Source organism: Penicillium chermesinum, assembly GCF_028974085.1.
Source record: "Penicillium chermesinum strain IBT 19713 chromosome Unknown utg000005l:1.0-4115287.0:1.0-4118363.0, whole genome shotgun sequence".
In the NCBI taxonomy this organism is placed as follows: Eukaryota; Fungi; Ascomycota; class Eurotiomycetes; order Eurotiales; family Aspergillaceae; genus Penicillium; species Penicillium chermesinum.
This window is the reverse complement of record NW_026695315.1, coordinates 3,802,437-3,828,437: the sequence shown is the minus strand read 5'-3', so window position 1 is coordinate 3,828,437 and position 26,001 is coordinate 3,802,437. Positions and strand designations below refer to the sequence as shown.

The window sequence follows — 26,001 nt, the reverse complement described above, 5'->3', positions numbered from 1 at the left end:
GTGGAACGCCACACCATTGAAATACTGTATACTGCTGCCATACGATATAGTGAGTTATACATTCTAGTCAAGGGAAACTTCTTGAACCGAACTCTGGCTAACGTCATTGCGGGCAGCAGAAGCCAGCAAACCACCATGGCTACCCTGGGCCGTGGGCGGTTACTTGCCCCGCCGTTCATCTCCCTCGTGCTCCTCCCATTCCTCGTCTTCCTACTGAGTTTCTCCGGGTCGGCATCAGCTGCTGGCTCAGCCGTTGTTGGTGTCGACGTCGGTACCGAATACTTCAAAGCAACCCTTGTGAAGCCCGGCATCCCTCTCGAGATTATTTTGAGCAAAGACTCCAAGCGCAAAGAATCCGCGGCAATCGCGTTCAAGCCAACAAGAGACAACGCCCCGTTTCCCGAACGATTTTATGGCGGCAATGCGCTGGCTCTGGCCGCCCGATACCCGGATGATGTCTACATCAACCTGAAGTCGCTACTGGGTGTGCCTTTCAACGATGGAAACGAAGAAGCCGTCAAAGAATACTGGAGCCGATATCCCGCATTGAAGCTCGAGAGTGCCCCTGGCGGGCGTGGCTCGGTTGCGTTTCGCAGCAATCGTCTCGGAGAGGCAGAGAGGAAGGATGCATTCTTGGTTGAAGAGATTCTGGCCATGCAATTGAAGGAGGTCAAATCAAATGCGGACGCGCTGGCTGGGCCAGGCTCGGATATCCGCGATGTCGTGATCACCTATCCGGCTTTCTACACAGCCGAGGAAAAGAGAAGCCTGGAGTTAGCAGTAGAGCTGGCAGGTCTGCAGCTTGATGCGCTTATCAGTGACGGGTTGGCAGTCGGTCTAAATTACGCTACCAGCCGAACCTTCCCAAGTGTGTCCGATGGCCAGAAACCAGAGTACCACGTCGTTTTCGACATGGGCGCGGGCTCTACGACCGCCAGTGTTCTACGCTTCCAGAGCCGCCAAGTGAAGGACATTGGTCGCTTCAACAAGACGGTTCAAGAGGTCCATGTTCTTGGAGCTGGCTGGGATAGGTCGCTGGGAGGTGATTCTCTGAATGATATCATTGTTGATGATATGATCTCCAAGCTTGTGGAGGATAAGAAGCTCAAGGACAAGGTCACCCCTGAACAGGTCAAGGCGCACGGCAAGACTATGGCAAGGCTCTGGAAAGACGCTGAGAAAGTCCGTCAAGTTCTGAGCGCCAATACCGAGACTTCTACAAGCTTTGAGGGACTCTACGATGAAGAAGTCAACTTCAAGTACAAGATCAGCCGCTCTACCTTTGAGAAACTGGCCGCGGGGCACGCTGAGCGAATTGGGGCTCCTCTGAAGGACGCAATTGCGGCGGCTGGCCTTTCCCTTGATGCCGTTGACTCAATCGTTCTTCATGGGGGAGCCATTCGTACCCCTTTCGTGCAGAAAGAGTTGGAAAGAGTCCTTGGATCTAACAAGAAGATTCGCACTAATGTCAACGCTGATGAGTCGGCTGCGTTTGGTGCTGCTTTCAAGGGCGCCTCGCTCAGCCCTAGCTTCCGTGTTAAGGATATTCGGGCACATGATGCAGCCTCCTATCCTATCACTCTCAAGTGGAACTCGGATGGAAAGGAGCGAAGCCAGAAATTGTTCACTGCTACTTCCCAGGTCGGCCCTGAGAAGCAGGTTACTGTGAAGAACCTTGACGATTTCGAACTCAGCTTCCACCAACTGGTTGGACAAAATGGGAATGGACACCCTCTCCTTAGTGTTCGGACGCAGAACCTTACCGCATCCGTCGCTAAGCTGAAGGACACATTCGGCTGCACCGCAGCTAACATCACAACCAAGTTTGCGATCCGTCTTAGCCCGGTAGATGGTCTCCCTGAAGTCACCAGCGGAAATGTGAGCTGTGAAGTTGAGTCAGGGAAGAAGGGAAGTGTCGTGGAGGATGTCAAGGGCTTCTTTGGACTTGGTAACAAGAAGGGAGAGCAACAGCCTCTCGGCGAGGATGGTGAGCCAACAGAGTCAATTACTCTCGAGCCTGAAGCAGAATCCGCCACAGCACCCTCGGCTCACGAGTCAGCAACCACTACCGCGGCCAAGGACAGCTCGAAATCTGCATCGCAAACAAAGCTGGAGATTATTCCGATTAGCTTCAAGTCAACGCCGCTTGGGACCCAGGCCCCATCTACTGCTGAGTTAGCTCGAATCCGTACGCGTCTCGCTGCATTCGACTCATCCGACCGTGACCGTGTCCTCCGAGAAGAGGCGCTCAACGAACTCGAGTCTTTCATCTACCGCAGTCGCGATCTTGTTGACAGCGAAGACTTCACCAAGGCAATCAAGAGCGAGGACCTGGCTCTTCTTCGAGAGAAGGTCTCCAAGGCCAGCGATTGGCTGTACGAGGACAGCGACAATGCCAAGACAGCGGACTTCAAGGCGAAGCTCAAGGATCTTAAGGTCATTGTCGACCCCGCCCTGAAGCGGATCAAGGAGGCATCCTCCCGCCCTGCCCGTGTGAAGATGCTCCAGGATCTCCTGAAGACAGCCGAGTCCATGCAGCAGTATGCCGAGCTGCAGATTACCACTGACGAGGAGGCCTATTCATCCGCCCTGTCCGCTTCTAGTACCGCGACGGAAGGCGCGGAGACCGCACCTACCGCGTCTGCCGATCCTCTCGAAGATCTCGATGACGATGCTTACTCCAATCCAGCATCCTCACAAACGAAATCTGCGGCTGCGGCGAAGCCAACTGGTCCCAAGTACACCACTTTCACTCCCACGGATCTCCACACCTTGAAGCAAGCCTACGAAGTCACCAAGCCTTGGCTTGAAACCCAACTCGAGCTTCAAGAGAAGCTCACCGACTCGGATGACCCCGCTCTTACCATTGTGGAAATTGACTCCCGCATGCGTGAGCTTGAGCGCATCTTGAGCCGAATGCAGGAGCGCCTGATCGCTGCTGCAAAGAAGACCAGCCGGAATTCCGAGAAGGCAGAAAAGGCAGAGAAGACCAAGAGCAAAAAGGATAAAAAAGAAAAGGCGGCAGAGAAGGAGAAGCCTGTCGAGAACGACCGCAAGGACGAACTTTGAGATATTTTAAATCTTTATCCCTACCACGCATTCGGGCTACTTGATCATTTTCCGTGACAGGTATCAGCCCTTTGGAGTATTGTTTAACTTATACAAGTTTGTTTCATATCCACTGAGGTGTCTCATCCGCTATGTTATTCGACCACATAGAAAAGAATTACAATGGAGTTCAAAGACCTCTCCGGTCCTATTGGCCTACTGAACACAGGACGTGTTCCGTGCACTCCTGCTGCCACCCTCGGGTACCGCGTGAGTATAGTGCGTTGAAATTTACTACTACCAGTAGCAGTCTGCGAGATATTTACGATCTCCAAGTTGTCGTGTGAACCAAGGTTTGTTCTCCCTTGGGCACCGTCACTGCATGTGACCTTCTTACGAGCCTTTCAGTACATTAAGGTCGCATCCAATAAACTCACCAGCGCTAGCTCCGTGGATTTCGGGCGGTTACTTGGTTAGCTTGGTAGATTGAAGAAAATCGCAAAGATCACAACACCCCCAAGGATCCATCTCGGGTCAAAGCAAAGTTTCGATCGAATGATCTCCTTGAGCCTTGGGACAAGGAATACGTCATGCGAGCTCTTGACCAGATGAAGGAGAAAACTCAACAGGATACGGGGTAATCTCGACGCGTAGTGCTGTTTCGTAGAGTTTTTTTTTTTTCGAGTGATGTTGACACAACGCAGAGCCTGTGTCGCATAGTTTGGGTGTAGATTGCTTCGAGCTGCTAGAGCGGAGCGTCCTACATCGAAGGGTATACAAAAGCGATGTCGCGTACGTAGTTTTTCAGGACTAGCAAGTCCGGCTCGGAGTAATTTGCTACTGAACAGGCAGGAGGAAGACCAGCATTGCAAGTGGGCCATGCATTCTCCCGCGGCCTTTCTTCGGCGATACCAGCACCGGAACTGTGTATGAGCAATTCACCGTCGAGAAATCGGGTGGATTGGACTTTAGCGCCGAGTTTATCGCTCCGCTAGCCACGGGCACAGGGATACTCCGTAAGCAAATCGAAAATGTTCGCGTGGGGCCCCACTCTAAGGGATGCCTTTTGGCTCGGAGTGGACTCCTGTTGCCCCGCGGGACATGGCGAAATTGGAAGGGCTCGGGAGATATCAGCGTCAACACTTTCAATTCCTCCAGCTCGAATAACATCCGCCAGCTCCTATTACCCTAGCCAACCGACTTTCGTACCGGCAGAGGAGAGCTGCGCGATGGCAGCAATGTCAGTGTAGAATTTTATCTGGTCGGAGCGGTGCAGACAACTCCATGTGCCAGCGGTCTGACCGAACAAGCGTTGAACCTTGTCATATATCAGTTTGAGTCCCTAGGGTTGAGTCGGGGCCCTCCAAGGGTCTCAACTCACAGACGCAGCCACGCTGTAGTTATCAGCTCAAGAACCTAGAAGTGGTGCCATGAATCAGACATGACGAGGGAGGTTTCGACCAGGACATTCTCCGAGCCGCACACAAGTGGAGGCAAATTTGAATGTGAACCCCGGAAGCTTGGAATTACACATCAACCTTATTCACTCCGGGGCCAGAAGATAGGACGACGCCCGAGAAGGGGTCCGCGGAGCTCGCAACCCCATTGGGTTGGCTCCGTGCTTATCATCTACTTCTCGCCAAGGAACCCGCTTATCTACAGCCCTGAGATTCATTGACATCCGTTTTCTCATGGCCCTTGCGCTCGATAAGATGGCGATTTTAAATAAGCTGAAATGTCCCCGAGGGCAAAAGTAGATCAGGCAAGATGGAGGCCCCTCTAGACATCAAACAGAATGTCCCTACAACGGTCTCCAGCGTCGATATCGACCCTCGAGCAGAGAAGTCGCTTGTTTGGAAGTTCGACCTTCGGGTACTGCCCGTGTTGGCCATCATGTACCTATTCAACTCGCTCGACAAGTCCAACTTAGGAAACGCGAAGACTGCGGGCCTCGAGAGTACGTTCTATCGACCAAACGATTCTTCATTCATCATTGATATTGATATCTCTTTCTATAGCTACCCTACATCTCCACGGCGATCAATACAACCTGCTTCTGAGCATCTTCTTCATTCCCTATGTCCTGACCGCGCCTTTCCTCGGCCTACTAGGGAAAAAGTTTGGTGAGGATACTCGAATCCATCAACTCGGATCGCGCTGACCTTCTCAGGCCCACACAGAGTCCTTCCGTGCATGATGACGACCTTCGGCCTGTGCACGATCCTCGTCGTCGCAGTCTACAACTTCAGCGGACTCTTCGCCATAAGATGGTTTCTTGGAATGGCAGAGAGTGCATTCTTCCCCTTGGTCATCTACTACCTCACAACGTATGTGCTTTCCGGGAATGACCATAGTGGCATACCGCTGACAAAGTAATAAGCTTCTATCGCCGTGGTGAACTCGCACGCCGCTTGGCAATCTTCTACGCCGCACAGAGCATCGCGTCGGCTTTCTCTGGACTGCTTGCCTTCGGAGTCTTCCGCATCCACAGTGGACCATTGGCTCCTTGGAGGTATCTGTTCTTGATCGAAGGCGGAGGAACAGTCATCTGTGCTCTCTTTGCCTTATGGTATCTACCCCGATCCGCAGCCGACGCGAAATTCTTAACCCCGGAGGAGAAGGAGATGGCCTACTTGCGGCTACAAATCGACAGTTCCTCTATTGTCGACCAAAAGCTGAACATTCGCGACGCCTTCCGCGTATTCAAGCACTGGACCAGCTGGGCCGTTCTGGCTATCCAGGTCTGCCTCGGAGTCCCTCTCCAAGGCGTCCAACTCTTTTTGCCGGTGATTGTTCAGAGCCTGGGATACAGCACCGTCAAAACAAACCTGTACACCGTGGCTCCCAATGTCTGTGGTGCTGCAGTGCTGCTCATTCTGGCTTTTGCCAGCGACTGGACCAAATGGCGATTCCCATTCATCGCGCTCGGGTTCCTGTTCACTTTCATCGGATTCGTGATCTACGCCGCTATTGATGTGAAGAAAGACGTGAGCGTTGCGTACTTCGCGTCCTTCCTCATGGTGTGGGGCACTTCGGCCCCGTCTGTTCTTTTGGACGCCTGGTACAACAATAACACGGCGAACGAAGGTCGCCGCGTTGTGTTGACCAGTATCGCTGTCCCGATCGCGAACTTGATGGGGGTGGTTGCCTCCAACATCTTCCGCCCTCAGGATGCACCCAAGTACTTCCCGGCGCTGATTACGACGGCCGCTTTTGGTGGGACTGGGATCATTCTCACTCTGTGCCTTGGGCTTTGGATGATTTGGGATAACAAAAGGAGAGACAGAGGGCAGGGCGTATGTGTTCGGGCAAGGGAAATTCCCACAGAGTACCTGGAAGACGGTCCGGCGAGCGAATGTTTCAGATGGTTTTATTAGAGCGCCTTGAATCTTTAGGGTTCATGGGTAATTTACGGTTAATGAGTAATGTCTTCGGTTAAATATCAATTCATAAATTGTTTCATTAAAAATCCAGAACATCACTAGAGACTAATATATGCAGGGCGAGATTAGATTTAAGGAGTGTAAGCCGCACAAGCCATCGACCCCACGGCCCCTTCTGTAAGACAGACTGAGGCTTGGATACCAACGGCTATCAAACGTAAGGAATGACAGTACTTTCAGGTTTGCCACCATCGTTTCTCTTTTCTTTTCTTTTCTTTGCTTTGCTTTGTATCATGTTTCGGTCAGTTCAAAAGTCATCAGCCATCCCTATCACAATGAATGAAATTACCGTTGACTTCTGAGGTTCACTATACACCCTTGAGATCTAGACCAGCGCTGCAGCAATAACAACGCCGGGCAGGAGAGCGGCAAGAGAGTTCTTGAACTGGGATGTGGCACCATTGTAATGGGATGTGGGAATCGGGGCCGGGGCAGTCGAAGGACTGGAAGAGACTTCTGGGGAGGGCAAAACCTCAGGGGTGGTAGATGCAGTCCCTGAAGAGGCAGGAATCGGCACTGAGGAAGGGTAAGGCACTGAAGACGTGACAACAATGCCAGTAGTCCAGGTAGCCTCTCCGGTTGGAGGAGGTACCTCTGGGGTTGTACTAGGGACCACTGTTGGCTGAGGGCATCCTTCACTACAAGTGATGACCGAAGTAATAATCAGAGTGCTTGTTGATGTGACTGGTTGGCTGATGACAGACGATCCGCTAGTAATGGTACTCCATGTCACTGCGAATTCGTTAGCTTCCTCTATAATGGAGACTTGGTTTCTAGATCATACCAGGACAAGTGGTTGTCAGATAAGTAGTTGTGATAGTCGTGATAGATGTGGAGCCGGGTAGAAGTGGTGTGCTCGTAGAGCTCTCCCAAGATGTGGACGTGACTGAAGCTGGCTGTGTGCTGGTAGAGCTTTCCCAAGATGTGGAGGTTGTGGAAGGTGGTGGTGTACTTGTAGAGCTCTCCCAAGGCGTGGAAGTTGTGGAAGTTGTCGAAGGTGAAGGCGTGCTCGTAGAGCTCTCACAGGGTGTAGAGGTTGTTGAAGGTGGTGGTGTACTTGTAGAGCTCTCCCAAGGTGTGGAAGTTGTGGAAGGTGGTGATGGTGGTGTGCTTGTAGAACTTTCACAGGGTGTAGAGGTTGTTGAAGGTGGCGGTGGTGGTGGTGTACTTGTGGAGCTCTCACAAGGCGTGGAAGTTGTGGAAGGTGGTGATGGTGGTGTGCTTGTAGAACTCTCCCAAGGCGTGGAAGTTGTGGAAGGTGGTGATGGTGGTGTGCTTGTAGAACTCTCACAGGGTGTGGAGGTTGTTGAAGGTGGTGGTGTACTTGTAGAGCTCTCCCAAGGCGTGGAAGTTGTGGAAGCTGGGGGTGGTGGTGTGCTTGTAGAACTCTCATAAGGTGTTGAAGTCGTCGAAGGTGGTGGTGTGCTCGTAGAACTCTCACAGGGTGTTGAAGTCGTCGAAGGTGGTGGTGTGCTCGTAGAACTCTCACAGGGTGTGGAAGTTGTTGAAGGCGGCGGTGGTGGTGGTGTACTTGTAGAGCTCTCCCAAGGCGTGGAAGTTGTGGAAGCTGGGGGTGGTGGTGTGCTTGTAGAACTCTCACAGGGTGTGGAGGTTGTGGAAGCTGGCGGCGTACTTGTAGAACTTTCACAAGGTGTGGAAGTTGTCGAAGGTGGCGGTGTGCTCGTAGAGCTTTCACAGGGTGTGGAGGTTGTGGAAGGCGGCGGTGTGCTTGTAGAACTCTCACAGGGTGTGGAGGTTGTGGAAGGCGGCGATGTACTCGTAGAACTCTCACAGGGTGTGGAAGTCGTCGAAGGTGGTGGTGTGCTTGTAGAGCTCTCATAAGGTGTTGAAGTCGTCGAAGGTGGTGGTGTGCTCGTAGAACTCTCACAGGGTGTTGAAGTCGTCGAAGGTGGTGGTGTGCTCGTAGAACTCTCACAGGGTGTGGAAGTTGTTGAAGGCGGCGGTGGTGGTGGTGTACTTGTGGAGCTCTCACAAGGCGTGGAAGTTGTGGAAGGTGGTGATGGTGGTGTGCTTGTGGAGCTCTCACAAGGCGTGGAGGTCGTCGAAGGTGGCGGTGTGCTTGTAGAGCTCTCACAGGGTGTGGAAGTTGTCGAAGGTGGCGGTGTGCTTGTAGAGCTCTCACAGGGTGTGGAAGTTGTCGAAGGTGGCGGTGTGCTCGTAGAACTTTCACAAGGTGTGGAGGTCGTTGAAGGTGGTGGTGTGCTTGTAGAGCTTTCACAAGGCGTTGAAGTTGGCGAAGGCACTGTGCTAGTTGCACCAGTGCCCGGATGGCCCCTTGCAAGAAGAGCATGGTCATCACGCCGAGCCACTGGGAGTATTGGTGAGTCCTCCCAACTCTCTGCAGCATTGGCGGAGACGATTGCCGCCATATAGATCAGATAAACTAGAATGACACGCATCTTGCCGGAAAGGGAAAGTAGGGTATCCCGAGGTAGAGTATGTTGGCAAAAAGCCGGGGAACCTTTGTGAAACGAGAGACAGAAGAGATCCTAACGAGTTGGATCCTAGCAGGAATGAAGAGAGAATAGCCTCAGGAGATGAGGGATTTATACGTCCAAGTTTCGAGGAAACAGGGCTTCGTCCGAAGGAACTGTATTTCACCTCATTCAACAACGGTCATCATCTTTATTTGGCTACTCGGCAGCTCTTGATACAGGGCTGATACGCAGACTGTACGAATACCAAATATGTATCCAGCTTTGAGGATTCATCGGCCTTCACATTACAACTAGAACCAGTATTTCGGAGGTATTGCTGTAAGGCCATCCAATTCCCAGATATAGACTTGACGTAGGTTCCAAGTAGGGATTGATATGCCAATTCGAGTGGAGCAGTGAATAGATAAGAGGGATCCAATCGTAGGATCGCACGTCTCTGGTCTAAACTTGGTTGTGCATAGAACAGATCGGATTTTTCCATAACGAGGTCAAAGCTCGTAAAAGCCGTTAGTCCGGCAGAATCAGTCCGAGCTGTATATGGGGTGTTCAGTGAGACATGGCGCTGTGCTCCATGACATTGCGGGTTGAGGGTGTATTTTCTTTGAACCACACTAAGACTTCTTTCCGAATACCTGTCGAGTAATATCTTTGCCCGCGAATTATCGTAATACTTTCGATCGGATGGCTCCTGGTCGAATACCCTTAGTTACCATCCCAGACAGGGTGGAAGGAGGCTGCTATTGGAGTGAGGCCTCATATCAGTTCCACGCCGGAAAATGGAATTGGGTAGTTTTCCAAGGATCAATTCAGTTCCCACGGGTCAGTGTAGGTTACATCTGGTCATTTGCTGTTGCTTCGTTCAACGTTTTGTGGGGAAACCTCACGAATAAGAACGCCCGAAGCACGATACTAGGACTATTCTAGCACTAACCCCCCTTCCCGGAATGCAGCCGGTGGTCGTGCTTTCTGGAACCCTTGGAAATTGAGTTCTTTGTACCAAAGGATTATTTGTAGCCTAGTATCCATCTGTGGTGAGGTCCTAGACGCGCGGGGTAATTCTGTTAAATACCCTCTTCTTTAAGCCGCGTGTTGCCTCTTAGAGTCGACCCACGACTACGACAGATACCCGCGAGTCAGTTCGATTGAGATTCCAGCACCTTGAAATGACTCAGGTAGGTAGCGTTACATAGCACCATGGGCATTCGAGATCATGGCTCTGGATCAAGTGTTTGCAGGAGGTCGTCGTTGGTGGGGGGCCTGGCCCTAGTGGCATGGGGCCCTTTCGGATAAAATCCCACCATTAGTGAGATAGTATCAGAGACTGAGACTGTGCACAATGGGACTATGATGTCACCAAGCATTACACTAGGATATCTTTTAGGGCCTGTTTGGAAGAAGATGTGGCTGAAACCCCCTGTCATGTCTTAGAATTAGCCCCAGGGCTAATGGTTCCATGGTAACAACCTCGACAACATGGGCACCAAACCAGTATGCCTCTAAAAAATGCCGAGACGCCATCCGAATAGCCTGCACTAGCGGATAGTTTGCCCCAAAGTCAGAGTTCAGAAAGGAGATCTAGGAATGTGAAAGATTCAAGTTGTAGACTTCAGCTTGCACCGGCCGGGGATCTACCAATTAATGACCAGATGCATGCTTTGATGCCCATTGGGAGTAGGAAAGATATCGCCCAGCCCGGGGTCTCGTGAGGGGTTGCGCTGGACGTTCAAAGGGACCACCTTAGGATTTACTTTATGAGACACGCGAGACTCCAAGCGCAATGTCTTGAACTCTCTTGCAGCGATAACGTGGACCAATCCGGGGCTGTCAGTGTTCATTTGGCCGAAATATCGCATGATTCGAAGGATTTGTTTATGCTCTACAAGTCATTTTGAGAAAGAGAGACCACGGTCGCCCCCTCGAGAGAATCTATTAATTCACACCTGTACCAGCGACTAGCACTTGTTAGGTGCGGTCGCGTCACGTCGTCCAGATAGAAGGTATTGCCAGAAACCAAGTTTCGGTCGCGAGCCTATATTGCCGGAGAAGTAATCTCAAGGAAGCGTCTCCTAATCATCGTCTTCAGATCCACTATCCCATCCGGTCTCATAAGACTCACGGATCTCGCCAAGGCCATTCACCATTGCCTCCCGTTCGTCCACTGGCAAGAATCGTGCTGTAGCGGTCACAATAGCCTTGATCCTTTCTGCGGTTCGAGTCGAAGCGCTCAAGGTGGAAAACACACCGAGACCTTTACCAGATGCGCAAGCTGGGTAAAGGTCATGTGGAAAACTATCCAAAATGGGCAAGCGAAGCGGAGTATAGTAGCTGAAGCGTTTCAATGTCAGTGGCCACTTGTTATACTTTTAGTACTTCCGAAATTAGACTCACCACTGAAGCATCGCCTCGGAGTTATAGAGATGGAGCTTCCGAACGCGCCCAAGGTCACTTTCGATCGGTTCGGTGGACTTTGGGGGATCCGCGCCGCGAGTCACCTGCACTTGGTTAAAAACGTGAGGTTCTTTGCTGCCCTCCCCGCCGTAGGTAAAGTCGATATCAAATTCTGTTTCAGCCTTGTCTAGCTTATTATCTGACGATTCGCCATTATGGTTTTCCCTATTGGGATTGATGGTAGATTGCAGTTCGAAAATACTATGTGATCCATCACCTCCAGCGAGGGAAGATTCGAAGTCATGGTAGGGTCGTAACCGTGATGGTAAAGTGACTGTTTCGAGGGCAGAGCTGATTAATGCAGTTTTTTGCCACTCTGAGCTTCGGTCCACGTTGATATATTCCGGAAGTTTTGGGGGAACATCCAGGATTGGGACATAAATTGTCGACTGGGGAGCAATGCAGTAAAGTGACTTGGCTTTGTTCGTGTCCTTTTTCACCTGGCGATGCTAAAAATTTTGTCAGCCTACCTCACATTCCTTCCAAGCTATCTATGGAAGAGCCTCACCCTCTGAACCCTCGTTCCGTCCTCGATTGCCCAGACCCAGATGCTCTTCTTTCCATACTCGTCACGGAGCCGGTCGATATACCGAGCGGAAAAGCCACCCCAGGCATCATCGGCTCCAGTGAAAATCTGGAGCGCCCGTAGCTGGTCACATTCTTCGGCGAAAGGCCTCACGTCCCGGTCTAAAAGATCATGTTCTTTGTCGATGTCATTGAACAGCTCTTCACCCACATTCCAATCCTCGAATGGCATGGTTTGGGAATTCAGCTCATATTCGTTGAGTTGTACGGCAGATCGAGGGTGATAGAAGACCCTGTTGTAATCGGACCAATAACGTACAGTTTCCGATGTCAATCGCGGCGCTGGAGTACCTTGGTCTAGGCTTTTCTGATAGTCACTGGGCATGATCGGTGCTTGTTTTTGAACGATTGCTTGACCGTCCCTTATTCTGTTAGCTAAGAGCAATGGCTTATGATGGAAAGATTAAATACCAAAGGCCTTGCCCGGATGCTGCTTCGTCGGTCAACTCGTAAAGCGCATTGTACTTGCGCAAAGTACCAAATCCGCCCTTTAAATCATAAATCACCGTGCGCGGAGTATAGGTTTCTGATCCGTCAGCCCCTATGCCCGGACGAAAATGCACGTCATGATCAATCGGCGACTCCTCGCTATCGTTGTATGTAAAATAGGATTCCTACTCGCTTGTTATTCAGCGAATCAATGGCTATTATGCCTTCTTGAGTGCACACCTGTAAATTCCAGAAATGGGTGGCCAGATAGTTGGCCCGTTGGCCCAGCTGTAAAGTGACGATTTCATGCATTGCTACGAAAGCCGTGTCGATCCTGGAGCTCCTGGTTCTAGAACGTGTTGGAACAGGTCAATCTAAGATTTCCTCAGCAATGCGGGATGAGACCGATAAGCAGTAAATGGCGGCAGAAAAAAAAACACGATAAGCCCAGGGGCGGTGAAGGCCGCTCGTGCCTGCCCGAAACGAACGAGCAGGACAGAAAGGGGAAAGCGCGGCCCGTCACCACGACAACGCCTCGTGATACGACCCGCACGCCCACTGTTTATTGCTCTTTGGACACCGTGCGTCACTCCTGGGCTCCATTTGTGGGTGACGAGGATTTTCTTTGATCTTAACGTCTCTCCGACTTCCACGCCTCCAGACATCACCCTGGAAACACGCCCTCATGACAGCTTGACCCTACCACTGTCACCACTACTTGACACTATTCGCGATGGAGTCTCCAACGCGTCCCTCTCTCAGCCCTCATCTTAGTCCCTCAAAAGTCCTTCATCCGGTATCTCCGGAACGCATGAATCAAGGCATCCCAGCGTCGCCATCGCTCCCGTCAGATCTCTTGTCTCTTCATCATAAGACCGCGAAGGGGGTCTCCGAAGTGCAAGCAAAAGTCGCCTTTCTAAACAGTCTATCTCGAGGCGGCAGTCCGGCCGCCCCCGCCCAATCCGCTGCAAACAATGCTGCTCTACAAAGGGCAATCCTCGGTCGCGAGGAGGCGGAGTCTGCTCTTTCGTCAGTTCAAGAAGAGCTTTCGGAGGCACAATCACGCGAACGTCGGATCAGCGAACGACTTGAGTCCCTGTTAGAAGAATTACATGGTACCAAAGAGCGCCAGGCCCATGAACGATCAATTTTCGAGAAAGAGATTAGAAAGGCTCGTAAGGAAGCATTCCGAGCGGGATCGACGCTTGTGAAATTACAAGAAGAGCTAAAGCATGCCAAGTCGGAAACCAAGGCTTTGAAGGACGAGGTCGCCGCCGAGCGCGATTCCAAGGATAGGGCCAAGCAGGAAGCCTTCGAGCGTGCGTATACCTTGGCTGGTCTAACCGAGGAATTGGAAGTCCTCAAGGGAAAACTAAAGTCGATGGAGGCCGCAAACCACTCGAGCAATTTGGAAGTCCAAGCACACGAAATTCGAAAAGAAGACTTTGGCAGGATTTCCCTTGCAGAGGGCGATCTTGCATTTTTGATGACTCCCCGACGCCCGAAGCGAGCTGCTGAAGATTCCACCCCCTCACACGTTCAAGATGATGATGTTGCGCATGAAGCGACGCCTCCCAAGCGACAACGCCTGTCTGAAGTCACAGTTGTGGCTGAGGAGACTGATGCGAGAACTGCCACGACGTCGGGCCTAGATAGCGAGCTCATCGAAGAGTTGAAAGATCAACTGCATAGTGAGCGTCGACGCAGAGAGGAAGCGGAAGAAATGATCCACTTTCTCAACATCGAGTGCCAATTTGAACGCTGCTCTTGCCGAATTGCCGAGAGCCAAGGGCGTCGTTATATTTATGATGCTGATTATTACCACAAATTCCAAGAGCCACAAATTGAGGCGCAAGCGGCGGCAGAGGCAGAGGCGGCCCGACGGGATCATGCAGCAGCACGGGTAGATCTGCATTCTAGCCATACCCCAGATGCGGCACCCCCTCTACCCACACGAAAACAACCTGCCGAACCAAATGTAAAGCCTGAACCAACAGAGCCACCTGAGCAGATGCCAATGCCACAAGAGCCTCTGGTTACATTCTCGCCGGAGACTGGAACCTTCAAAACTTTTCCGTCCCCTCTCCGTGATAATGTCGCCCCTCGCCGAACTGACTCCTTTGCGTCCCTGGAGAGATCCCCAGCACCCTCACAAGGTGATTGGAGAAGCTCTGCCGCCTCATCCCGCTATATCGAGTCTTTTACCCCCTCTGCAGAACCTGAATCATCTCGGGTAATCCACTCTTTCCAGCAAGAACATCCTGTGGAAGAACAAGTATATGCCTCCGCACCTGAAGAAGTACGAGCCACGCGTTACCAAATGTTCCGACATGAAGACCAACTCACTCGAGCTACTACTAAGCGGGTGCCTCTTCGTGACAATGGCGATTCACAAGGATCCTCGATTATCCACGATACACCCATCAACCGAGAGGAAGCTCTAGCACAGATCAGAGCTCGACGAGGGCGCGCACGCAGCAAGCAGCGCTCGGTCAGTGCCAACGAAGCCACTAGTCGAGTGACTGGGTCGAATGGCAGCACCGCCACAACCCCAGGCCGAGGTCCCCGCCGTATTCCCAATCTTCAATCCAGCGCCAAAAGCGAGAATGACTTGGGTGAACGACGTGACTTGAGTGCGCCGGTCCGAATGTTCCGCCGCTAAAATTGGATCCAGATACAGATGACTTGAGATGCGTACATGAACGTCGTGCTTTCGTTTTATTTCAGCCGGTTCACATTGTTTTCTGCTCTATAATACCCCGGCGCCGGTGCATCTAATTTGCGTGTTTGATCGTTTTGCTTCTCCACCTTTCTTTTATTTTGGCTTTATCCATGATATCTAGCTACTTCCTTCTTTGCATAGCGGTGCAAACTATCATTCTGTTCGTGTCCATAATTCGTCGACCTAGCGTCTTTCGAGACCCTTTTCCCTTGCATTTTCACGGTCATTTTGCAGTTCTCCAACTTTCGGCTCTCTGCCCAACTTTCCACCACTCTCCTTATCATCTGATCTGTCTCTGGAGCTGCTAGGGGCATACTCTGCCTGTTTGAGAAATTGATTTCGCTGAATCTCATGACTGTTATCTTTAAGTACTTGTTATATTGACGACTAGTAGTAAGCCTCGCCTCTTCCGAAAGCGCCTACGAAGATATCCACGGATAGGGAAAAACAGGGAAAAACCTCAAGAATCCAACTTGCTATGAATGTCAATTGGAATAGCCCAGTAGCGCCGCATACATCGCCGGTTGTATAGTATGAATCCGCGTCACATGATACAACAAAATTTGAATATACAAAAACAGATATACAGCACATTACGCCGTAAACCAGACCGGAAGTATATATGCTCCAATACAGAAAGAAAAGCAAGGTATGCCTGAGCACGCTGGTTGAACCGCCGAAACATGCTTTACAGGATGGAAAGACCGCAGCACCGGATTCTAGCACTGTCAACATACGCTGCTCGTCCCCACCAGAGGGCAACGAGGTCCACAGCGAAGACACGGTCTGCTGCACTCCACACATCCAGACCCATCTCTGCCATGTCAGCGACAGTGATAGTGATCGGTTCTTCCGTTTCTGGTTCACCCTTGCCCCAGTCCGACGTGCGGAGGTTTGAAGTGTTAGTGCTGGCCCTTTGGCGGAGAAGGAGACTATTGCCGTCGTCATCGTGGAAGGGTTGTCGTGAGTTGACGAGGGAAAGTCCGCGTCCTCATCTTCGGGTTCATTAAGAGTAGGGGAATCGGTATGAGCACCGGCGAATTCGTCGCCCGGCGTGCTGTCATTATCATGGCGTGCAATGGCTCCGGCCAGAGTGAAGAAAATCTGCGTTGTGAGGCGGCGGAAGTAAGCGACCATGGCGACCTCCGGGGGCTCCTGGCCCTGGTTTTCGGATTGAATAGGGCGGCGAGAGTTTGAGTTAGGGCCGGGATAAGCAAGACTCTCCACGCTTGCCAGAAGTCGTGCGTCTTGTTCAATCTGCTGTTCCTCTTCTTCTTCTGAAAGACCATCACGGTTTTCGCCGGCTGATGCCCACCAGATAAATGATGTATATGCGAGTCTAGCCCAAGAGATTGGCTCAACGATTGATTTGGACGAGTACATGGATTCTTCGTCGGCGTCATCGCTAAGTTCTGACGTGGCAGATCGATCTTGCGCGAATTGCCGTAATCCTTTTCGCAGCATCGCATATCGACGGGCATCCCGTTGGGTGGCTTTGAGGTGTACTGTTTGGTTTTGATTGTGCTTCGTACTTGAGTGGTCCACTAGGCTGATCGTAGGATAGACCCGCTCCGAAGCTTGTTGAGAGTAAGAAGGTGGGAGAGTAACGAGGGTATCGAATAGCTCGGGCTTCATGGTCAAAACGCTGTCAGTTGAACACGCAATCCAGCTAGGGTCACTTTCGGAATCAAGCGTTTCCCGTGATGGATCAAAGGACGAAAGATAAGGGATATCATGGATGCCGATGTTGAACAGTGGACGAGGCCTTAGAGGTAGGGTACAGTCGGTAGGAAGTGTCTGAAGGAGAGAGTTTGGGAGAGATGCCAGTAATGATAGGTCATACACTGATAGTGAATTAGCAAGAAAAGCATGTCAAGTCATTCCTGTGTCTGGGCCGTACCGTATTTGCAAGGCATATGCACAGGGGCCTCGGTCATGAAGAGAATCCGTTTGCGCAAAAGCGCTGCTCTGTACAGAGGGAATATCAACGGACCAAAGCAGTCCAGGAAGTCGGGAAGAGAAGACGCAGGGTGGGAGGGAGTCAGAGCCGGCCTGAATGATTCCAGCACCATTGCATCGCTGAAAGCGCGAGTGCGTTTGTCCGGTCTATCGCTTTGTTGGGAACGAAGGGTCACGGGAGATTCGACGGGGGAATCTGCGGAGATATTCTCTGTTTCGCTGATTTTATGAGCGTCCCAATAGTCCGATAACGGCTGAAGGTCAGACATGTTCGCCGCATATTTCCTGTGTTGTATTTCCCAAATCAGTAGACGTTTCCAATGAAGAGGACAAGGGAACGAACTGGGTCAACTCCTTGAGTCTGGGCGCATGTCTCCAGCTCTTCCCTAGTCTGCCTGAGCTTAGGGGGACAAGGACGCCAATAGCGAACATCTGCGCATTCCGTTCTGCCTCGGCGGCGGGATGATTGAGGAAAGCGCTGATACCGGCATAATGTCCATGGACGAAATAACTAGGGTAATCAAAGAAGAATCAGACGCAACGCAGAGAAGCGATTCTCACTTTATGGCGACTTACACTAGGTCCTCCGTCACATTGTGGAGTCCTGAGGGGAGGGACTTGTACTCGACGACCCCTTCAACATCCACTAGAATCCGTCAGCGCCACCTAATTAACTCAGCGACACCATCTTCGTATAAGCTTTCCATACCTCCCGGGGCAGTTTTCTTCCATGAAACCACATATCTAGAGTTCGAGAGCTATCAGCGACCAACCCCGCCTCGATCGGAGCTTCGACAGGGAGGGGAGCAGGCTTACCCGGTGCGAATGTCGAAGCTGATCACGAAGAGCGCCGCAATGCTCGGGGGCGCTTCCATTGCGAGCTGCGTCCTTCAATGGCTGGTCGTCTGCATGCGCATCAGATGCTTTAGTCGGGAAAGAAGGTCGACCTCGGAAACTCCATTCAAGCAGTCGGGGAATCACGGTAGCTTGAGACAACGAGGAACTTGGGGATCGCACTAGTGACTGATAGGTGGGTCTTGCGGCCTGGGGCGTGAACGCTTGACCTCTTTCGGATAGTCCCGTCTGGAACCAGTTGGTGCGCCGCCCAAGTCGTATGGACTAGCTGGGAGGTGACGAATACTTTCGCCTTTTTTGGAACATTCTATTCGCCTGAAATTCTGCTGATACACCATGGCTCATTCTTCTTGTCCTGGCCTGTACATCTCCAACTCGGCAGAACCCACGTGATCTATGGACTCATGGAGCGGTCATAGTATGGCTTTGGTACTCGTATACAATCTTTTAGTTAGTGTTACTTTTGAGACCCTTCTATACTACCCACGTGGGCTGGCTTCGGTCATCAATTGCTGACGGCTTTAAAAATGCTCCCTGTGTGTCTCCAATTGAAACCAGCGACTTCGTCGTCTTTTTCAGATTGCCCTTCGGCCTAAAATTGTCCAGTATATGTAACTTATCCATCTGCTGTGGCTTAATCTCCGGAGCCTTATCCAGCTTACTGGCCCTGCCGGGCGATATTGACGAGATTCATAAGGGCCGTTCTTGATATTCCAATTAATGTGCTCCAGGTAGGATATATATGTCCACATACCGACACAATAAGACTATCTGATCAAAATTCAACGAGCCAAAGACGCTGGTAGCGTATGCCAGCTAGAAACCAGAGACTCGAAGTGACTAAATACGTCTACAAGTTCGAGGACGTCCATGCGCAGCGATCTGGTGTACCAGCGAAGTCAATTGTTTGTTTGCTTTTTCACTTACGTAACGCATGACTTTCCGGCCGGCCTGCAAGCTCTCCGCGAAGTGCAAAGAACTCGACCTGACTCGACCTGGCTATGGTTGAAAAATCACTGAGAGATCGCCTAAAGATAATATCGTTGAAAGTTTCCGGTAACTGAGACGTCCAATGGCGGAAGGTTCCCCCTCCCACCCTTATTATCCTCCCGGGGCTGACATTGTCGGCTACACGCCCAACCAAGCCTCTGTTTTAGACCTCCTGGTTTCATTCGGAGGCGGCTGCACGATATTGTTGGTATTGACATTGGCTGTCACAACTTATGCCCGGCCGGCGCTTCGCCCGAGCGAAAAAATTGCCATTCTCTGGTTTGTGCTGTGTATGACCCCGGACCCGCCAATGCTGCCCAAGATAAAGAAGGTACCATGGGCTGACACAGTCCGCAGCTGGATCTTTGCACTGTTTCTTTGAGGGCTATTTCATGACCCATTATGATCGCATGGCCTCCGCCCAAGATCTGTTTGGGCAGCTATGGAAAGAATACGCCCTGTCCGACTCTCGATACATGACCTCGGATACGTTGGTGCTTTGCATGGAAAGCATGACAGTAGTGAGTTTGTTTGGATGGCTTGTCATAGAGAGAATACCAGATTCGCTGACCAGCTCCAGCTCCTGTGGGGACCGCTTTGCTTTGTTGTTGCAGGGCTCACCGCCAATCGGCACAGCCTGAAGCATCCTTTCCAGCTAATTGTTTGCATGAGCCATCTCTACGGCGATACGCTGTATTACGCCACCAGCCTCTTCGATCATTATGCGAACCAGCGGCCCTATAGTCGCCCTGAACCTTATTATTTCTGGGTGTATTATTTTCTGATGAACTTCATCTGGATAGTGGTTCCGTTCTGTATGTTTCATCAACCCAATTGTTCCAAGGAAAATGGCTGATTCTGGGCAGACTATCTGACCGACAGCATTCGTACGATCTCGACCGCCATTCGGGCCCAGCAGGAGTCAGGCGCGAGTCGTAAAACACAATAGTTAAGGGGGTTGCTCCGTCATAGCCGCCCGCGGAGGGGGGTGCAAGTGGGGAATCTTGGGAGCTGACGCTGACCAGTTTGAGCTGCTGAGGTCCCCTTTAGGCTGTATCATGCCTGAGTAGGTAAACGAGGCGTCTTCTAGTCAGAATCCAGATGCGTAGATATGACCTTCGACCGTGGGAGGAAATTAGGTAATATGCTCATAATGAAGCATAATATGCACCTCCTGACCTAGAGCTATGGTTAACTAGCTGCAGAGTACTAATAATATCAGGTGGATAGTTATACTTTACTTCGGTGTAAGCCAAAAACAAGAATTCGACACCCAAGTGGGTTTGCGACCGATCGACATTGGCTGCCTCAACTGGTCATCACAGAAGGCCGCGCAACACTTTAAACTACCCCTCGCCACATTCACGTTCAAGTAGCTCTTGTGAGTTCTGTGCGAGGATCCTTCGCATTTCTCCGCACTAAGGAGCTTTTCCCCCCCTACCTCGGGTGAAAGTTGGCGATGCCAAGGCGAGGCTCAGAAGTCCAGCCGATCTGGTCACAGGGATCGTTTTGCATCAGCCGATAATCCTTGCATCGCCAGGCACTAGCCACACAGTCAGAGGCGCGCTGATTCCTGCTTTGGGCTGATCTGTGTCGATCAGCGCGTGGTTTCCCGGGCAGCGGGTTTTAGTGAGGGATCCGGGCTTATCGGGCCCAGCTCAACCCTCATCTGTCTAATCGTTCTGTTTACATCCTTCGACACCGATGCTGCTCGGCGAAAATAGGCCGTTGTGTCCCTCGTGGTGAGTATATCTTTGTCCCGGGCGCTTCCTACCCAATGTTCCAGTTTTCTACCAACAAAGAATACTCCTGATTTGCTTCGCCATGTTAATGTGTTGTTGCTCTCCAGACCTCGATGCCGTCCCCGACAACGCCAAATCGCCCCTCCAACCATGGAGGGACCCTGAAGACATCCCCGGCCAAACCGCTGGATATCGGTGTGCCGTTAGGCATTCATGATACGAACACAGTTCGCGCGCGGGTGCGCAAATGGCAACAACAGGGTGGAGGTGTGATCACGATCGATGATGGCGCGTATGGCGACGATGACGAAGAAAACAAAAAGCAACCGGTTTCGGAGGCCAAGAAGGAGAAGACGGAAAAGGACAAGCTGAACAAGGAGAAGGGAGACAAGGACGGCAAGAAACCGCCCATGCAGGTGAGGAAACGCAGTCACAGCACACCACGGAAACGAGTGGTCAGCGATGAACACTGGCGGAGAAACCGATCTTCAACGCAGTCGACAACGCGCAACCTACCGGTCCCCAAGCGCATCAACCAATACACCTCGAACGAAACTCCCGGGGCGCCGCAGGCCAAGAAGGATAACCGGAAAGAGCTCGACCGAAGTAAAGTCTCCCCCGGACGTGTATCAAACCGAGAGAATGACACAGGTCGCGCGGCTCGCAAACAAGCCGAATCTAATGCGGATAGCGACTGGGAGACCGACCGAGAACGCCCCAAGTCGGCGGTGCTATCGGACGTATCGTCGAAGCATAAGCGACGATCGCCGCCGCCCGAAGATATTGATTGGACCCGGAGCGAGGCTGACTTTTCAGAATTATCGCGAAGACGTGCGCGTGGTCATCCAGCCCCACCGAAAGGTGGAATTTTCGCTCACATGCTGGATGAGTCAAGGAAGATGTTCACTTTACCCAAGCCTGAGCCGCGAAAACCCCAACCGACTCCCATAACGAATGGTGGCGGCAAAATCGAAGCTTGGCTGTCTGAGACTGCAGACCCATTCGTGGAAGACGGGAATAGAAGTGATATGCCGGGGCCTCTCGACATCAAATCCGCAAGAGAACGACGCACAAGGAAACTTGCAGACTCTGAGATTTCCAGTACCATCACTTCCGAAGCACCAACGGAGAGTGACTCTCGGCCAAAGAGTTCCTATGGTCGACAATCAAAGGAAAGGGAACGTCCCGTATCGGCGGGCAAGGCTCGCAAGTCCCAGGATGGCGATGCAAGCTCGGATGGACAGCGATCGCATCTCGAGAGAACTCCCAAATCCATCCCAATTAGAAGGGAAATACGACCTGCTCGCGATTTTTCATTTGAGCATAGTGTCACAACTTCTGATTCTGAATTACAATTGGGCTCGGAGGGCTCGGAAGTATCTGCAAACAATGCGCCTGTCCCACTCGGCCCCAAGCGTCCGTTCCCTAGCACTGGGAACCATCGGCTCTCGACCATTGCCTCTGCTGAAACTTTGAGCACTCTTCCTGAAGGTTCCTCCCTTTCCGCCCCAGCGGCGATCTCGAACACCCCGCGAAGGGACAAGGCTACCGAGGAATCAGAGGCCGCAGAAGCTCAAGACAAATTCGACCCTAATTCACTGCCTGTTGTGTCCTCGCAGCTCAAGCGCCGCCTTACCAACCACAATGATCTGATGTCTGTGCTCTCAGTACCTGTCTCCAGAGCTAGAAGCAATCGCTCCAGAGGAAGTATCCGTACATATAAGAGCCGTCTCGCCAGTGCTACCATTCCGGACCTTCTATCCGAACTGTCATCCGACGAGGCAAAATATATGCGGGAACTGAAGACCCTGGTTGGAGGTGTCATTCCGGTGCTGCTGACGTGTGTGTTATCGCGTTCCGACTCGGCCATCGCTGCGGGTTTATTCAGGCCGTCCCTGGACCCCAAAGATGATATGAATTTCTCGAAGCCGATTGTCAACATGGGTGTCGCTATCGAGCGTTTGAAGACCTTGCATAAACGCATCCCGCAGCAAGACCCAGAGGCTCTTCTCACATGGGCGCAGGGCGCCCAAAGAGTCTACCGAGAATACTTGAAAGCCTGGAGACTTGGCTTTAAGGACGTCATTGTCAACCTTGCGCCGTTGGAGGAGGGCGAGGAGAATGCTAATGCGGACACGAAAAGTTTGGACGAAGGCATGGATAGAGACTCAAACGGCGACGTCATTGACAGCGAGGGCGGAAAGGTGGACGTTGCTTATCTGCTGAAGCGGCCATTAGTACGACTAAAGTACCTTGCAAAGAGCTTCAGGGGAATCAATGCCCTCCAGCCGTCTCCCAAAGCCGAGGAGATCGCCAGTGCCTACCAGGTCCTTGTGCTCGAGGCTCGCAAACGGGTTCGAGATGAAAGAGCAAGACTCGAGGATGATTCGGCTGCTTGCATCGATCCAACTCGTGCGAGAGATCCAATGACTCTGGCCGCCCTCCGCGACATAAAGGTTGACCCTACACGCCGTGTCCGAGCACGGGACTTCTTCAACCTTTCTTTCTACCATTCGAGTGGACAGCTGATAGATTGCCGGGCTGAGCTACTCTACCGAGACAATACCCCAAGCAAAGGACCCGGCGGGGACCTATTGATTTGCGAGATCGACCACTCTGACCGGTGGTTGCTGTTCCCTCCCATGGATGTTCGATGCGTCTCTGCACGACAAGGCGATCTGAAGGGGGAAATTGTGATTATGCTTCGCAGCGCACCAGAGGAGGAGAAATACTGGCAAGAGCTCATGTCTCTCCGTATTGACGATCTCGACATCGGCCTGGAGTGGGTTCAGCTGCTTGGGTCTGATCCCATTCCCCCAGCAATTTGTCGAAGCCAGAGCTTCATCAGCCGTGCCAAGCAACACCGAGCTCGTAAATCTGGACCGGAATCCCCACCTAGAGCCAATCCAAGTGATGTTGATATTCCGATCGGCGAGAAGCGCCGTTCGCTCACGAAAGAGCACTACTCGGAGCTGAGCACCGTCAGCTCCTCCGCCACTGAAAACAGAAGCTCTCTCCTTTCTTCAGCCACTCGGGAAACAGATTACACAACCGGTGGCTCTGAGCTTTCGGCCAGACAAGCTCACCCCGGATTGCCTGATCTGCCTTCTACCTGGACGACGCCTGAGAAAGCTACGACTGGGTTAAAGAGATCCAAGGCTAAAAGGCTCTCACGCTACGAAGAGAGCCCAAGCTCCGAGCCCGTATCGCCCCAGACTGTGGTTTCAGAGAAGCTATCTCAACCTCAGCCTGGATCTCCTACGAAGAGTGGTAGATTCTATGGAGAAAAGAGCGATCAGCCTCAAGGCGCTAGCTCTCCACAGCAGAAACCCCTTCGAAAGAACCCTCAGACACCGCGTGCTCAAACTTCGCCCGAGCCAGACTCCCCTCGCGTGTCATCAGTTCCCTCAGCACAGCTTCCCTTGATCCCAAAGATCCGAAGCACCAGCAGTCAAACCCATTTATCATCGCCCAACAGTGCTGAACCTGAAGAAGAGGACTATCCGCCTTTGGAATCTCTCCCTGAGCCAGAGCTTCCGGACTCTCCGACAAGGTCCAGTAGAAGACAAAAGTCCGCCCACAAGACCAAGGCCGAAGATGCGCCTCCGCCTCCACCCCCGCATCGCTCACCGAGCTCATCAAATGGAAAACTATCCAACAGCCCTGTGCTGAGCGCATCTAGTGGTCCCCTTAAGCGACGTGGCTCATCTCCCTTGAAGCATGAGTATGAGCCATCTACCGCCTCTGACTCTTACTCCGATTCCGATTCCGACGCATCAACTGTCAGACACTACAACTATTCTTCCTCTGAATACACGGATGATTCTGGATCGGACTACTCTTCCTCGTCTGAAACCGAAGATGAATATGAAGTTGAACTCCCCAAACCAAAGGCTCCGGCAACCGCTACATCCGAGACCAGTTCTCTGTCACCTTCTAACTCGGCCTCTCAAAGTGGTTATCGGACTGTTCCGCTGCAACCTACCAAGTCTTCCAAGGCATTTGCTTCAATTTTTGCCTGGTCTGACAAAGGTGCCTGGGAAAGTCTCCTACCTGATGAATGCAGCCTCATTGTGAGCCCTGGTCTGATTGAGGCATTCAAGATCGGACCCGACTCAGATGGGTCTTCGAATGACCGCAGCTCTCGCTCCGCGAAGCCAATGATCTCCATGGAACTTACGCCTCTCGTGCCCATTCGCAGAGGCACTGCCATCGATATCAGTATTCGCTCTCCCCAACAAAGCGGTCTAAGGTCACCGCAAGCAATATTATGTTCCGCTCCCGCAACCCCGATGACTGTGATGCACTCTACAGCCTCATCAACCAAGCTCGTATTAACAACCCAACGTACATCGCCTTGCAAAATGCTCGCGGTCCATTCAGCGAACCCTCTCCCTCTTTTGAGTCCGGTACCGAAGGCGGCAAAACCTGGTTTGGTTTCCCTCGACGCCGGCGAAGCTACCGTGCCTCCGGCTCCCCACGTTCACTCGCCGAAGGCTCAGAAAGCAGTGTCGGAACCATGAGTAGTGCCTTTTCAGCCCTCAAGCGCTTCGGTGCAGGCAGCAAGATGTTCAACATTGCTCGCTCAACAGTGACATCTCGCACCGGAGATAGAGACGGAGACACTCAACCCTCCTCATCCTCCGGAATCGGCCGCATTGCCGCCGCTATCAAGGGCGCTGATGGCATTGGTCTCTCCAATGCGAAGATCCGAATTTACCTCCGCGAGTCCGCTTCCAAGTGGCGCGACATGGGCGCCGCCCGATTGACAATCATGCCGGCCGCACCCAAGAATCCATCTCGCCCGGGCACCGCAGTGAGTGGCCGGAGTGAGAACAGCGCGAACCAGGGGGAGGGCAGCTCGTCCGAGCCCAGCTCTGGCGCAGCATCTCCACGCCGGGGCATTGATACTGAGAAGCGCATCATTATCCGCGGCAAGACTCGCGGCGAAACGCTCTTAGATGTGTGTCTCCCCGAAAGCTCATTCGAGCGGGTCGCGCGCACTGGAATTGCTGTCTCCGTGCACGAAGAGAATGACGGCGGTGTTGCGCAGAAGGGTGGTGTGGGTACCAGCTCACAGCGTATCTACATGTTGCAAATGAAGAGTGAAGCTGAAGCGGCCTATACTTTCGGTCTTGTTGGAAAATTGAGGTATTAGGCTTGGGAGAAAAGTGGATATCTGCATATGAAGTTGGGTGCATGGTGGGTTGGGAGGTTTCCACGATTGGGTCGCGTGATATTTTTGAATTTTTTATGATCGTTGTTAGATCTCTACTGTCGTCTCTCGACACATGCTTTATTTCTTTTGTATATCTAGAACC

At 52.0% G+C, this 26,001-nt stretch overlaps 10 protein-coding genes across 10 annotated transcripts; 6 read left to right on the top strand and 4 right to left on the bottom strand.

The window, feature by feature from the left end:
• Positions 1 to 135: 135 nt before the first annotated feature.
• On the top strand, positions 136 to 3,069 carry N7468_007633 (Hsp70 family protein; the record flags this gene model as incomplete). Its single annotated transcript, XM_058476929.1, has 1 exon — positions 136 to 3,069. The coding sequence occupies one exon, from the start codon at positions 136 to 138 to the stop codon at positions 3,067 to 3,069; it is 2,934 nt and encodes a 977-aa protein (XP_058329819.1).
• A 162-nt stretch (positions 3,070 to 3,231) lies between these two features.
• Positions 3,232 to 4,240, top strand: N7468_007632 (uncharacterized protein; the record flags this gene model as incomplete). Its single annotated transcript, XM_058476928.1, has 4 exons — positions 3,232 to 3,318; positions 3,534 to 3,685; positions 3,769 to 3,840; positions 3,901 to 4,240. 4 exons carry the CDS (start codon positions 3,232 to 3,234, stop codon positions 4,238 to 4,240), a joined length of 651 nt encoding a protein of 216 aa, XP_058329818.1.
• A 575-nt stretch (positions 4,241 to 4,815) lies between these two features.
• N7468_007631 (putative MFS transporter) lies at positions 4,816 to 6,425 on the top strand (the record flags this gene model as incomplete). The annotated part of the gene is made up of 4 exons (XM_058476927.1): positions 4,816 to 5,005; positions 5,067 to 5,171; positions 5,219 to 5,375; positions 5,429 to 6,425. 4 exons carry the CDS (start codon positions 4,816 to 4,818, stop codon positions 6,423 to 6,425), a joined length of 1,449 nt encoding a protein of 482 aa, XP_058329817.1.
• Positions 6,426 to 6,816: 391 nt separating this feature from the next.
• Positions 6,817 to 8,911, bottom strand: N7468_007630 (uncharacterized protein; the record flags this gene model as incomplete). Its single annotated transcript, XM_058476926.1, has 2 exons — positions 6,817 to 6,986; positions 7,276 to 8,911. The coding sequence occupies 2 exons, from the start codon at positions 8,909 to 8,911 to the stop codon at positions 6,817 to 6,819; spliced, it is 1,806 nt and encodes a 601-aa protein (XP_058329816.1).
• A 1,667-nt stretch (positions 8,912 to 10,578) lies between these two features.
• On the bottom strand, positions 10,579 to 10,785 carry N7468_007629 (uncharacterized protein; the record flags this gene model as incomplete). Its single annotated transcript, XM_058476925.1, has 1 exon — positions 10,579 to 10,785. One exon carries the CDS (start codon positions 10,783 to 10,785, stop codon positions 10,579 to 10,581), a length of 207 nt encoding a protein of 68 aa, XP_058329815.1.
• A 231-nt stretch (positions 10,786 to 11,016) lies between these two features.
• Positions 11,017 to 12,724, bottom strand: N7468_007628 (misato family protein; the record flags this gene model as incomplete). Its single annotated transcript, XM_058476924.1, has 5 exons — positions 11,017 to 11,275; positions 11,339 to 11,847; positions 11,907 to 12,345; positions 12,395 to 12,597; positions 12,653 to 12,724. 5 exons carry the CDS (start codon positions 12,722 to 12,724, stop codon positions 11,017 to 11,019), a joined length of 1,482 nt encoding a protein of 493 aa, XP_058329814.1.
• Positions 12,725 to 13,145: 421 nt separating this feature from the next.
• N7468_007627 (uncharacterized protein) lies at positions 13,146 to 15,074 on the top strand (the record flags this gene model as incomplete). Its single annotated transcript, XM_058476923.1, has 1 exon — positions 13,146 to 15,074. One exon carries the CDS (start codon positions 13,146 to 13,148, stop codon positions 15,072 to 15,074), a length of 1,929 nt encoding a protein of 642 aa, XP_058329813.1.
• A 748-nt stretch (positions 15,075 to 15,822) lies between these two features.
• N7468_007626 (uncharacterized protein) lies at positions 15,823 to 17,968 on the bottom strand (the record flags this gene model as incomplete). The annotated part of the gene is made up of 7 exons (XM_058476922.1): positions 15,823 to 16,066; positions 16,108 to 16,978; positions 17,035 to 17,378; positions 17,437 to 17,604; positions 17,670 to 17,739; positions 17,803 to 17,837; positions 17,910 to 17,968. 7 exons carry the CDS (start codon positions 17,966 to 17,968, stop codon positions 15,823 to 15,825), a joined length of 1,791 nt encoding a protein of 596 aa, XP_058329812.1.
• A 1,052-nt stretch (positions 17,969 to 19,020) lies between these two features.
• Positions 19,021 to 19,887, top strand: N7468_007625 (EXPERA domain-containing protein; the record flags this gene model as incomplete). The annotated part of the gene is made up of 4 exons (XM_058476921.1): positions 19,021 to 19,228; positions 19,296 to 19,459; positions 19,519 to 19,753; positions 19,805 to 19,887. The coding sequence occupies 4 exons, from the start codon at positions 19,021 to 19,023 to the stop codon at positions 19,885 to 19,887; spliced, it is 690 nt and encodes a 229-aa protein (XP_058329811.1).
• Positions 19,888 to 20,793: 906 nt separating this feature from the next.
• Positions 20,794 to 25,838, top strand: N7468_007624 (uncharacterized protein; the record flags this gene model as incomplete). Its single annotated transcript, XM_058476920.1, has 2 exons — positions 20,794 to 24,867; positions 24,924 to 25,838. 2 exons carry the CDS (start codon positions 20,794 to 20,796, stop codon positions 25,836 to 25,838), a joined length of 4,989 nt encoding a protein of 1,662 aa, XP_058329810.1.
• Between the last annotated feature and the right edge of the window lie 163 nt (positions 25,839 to 26,001).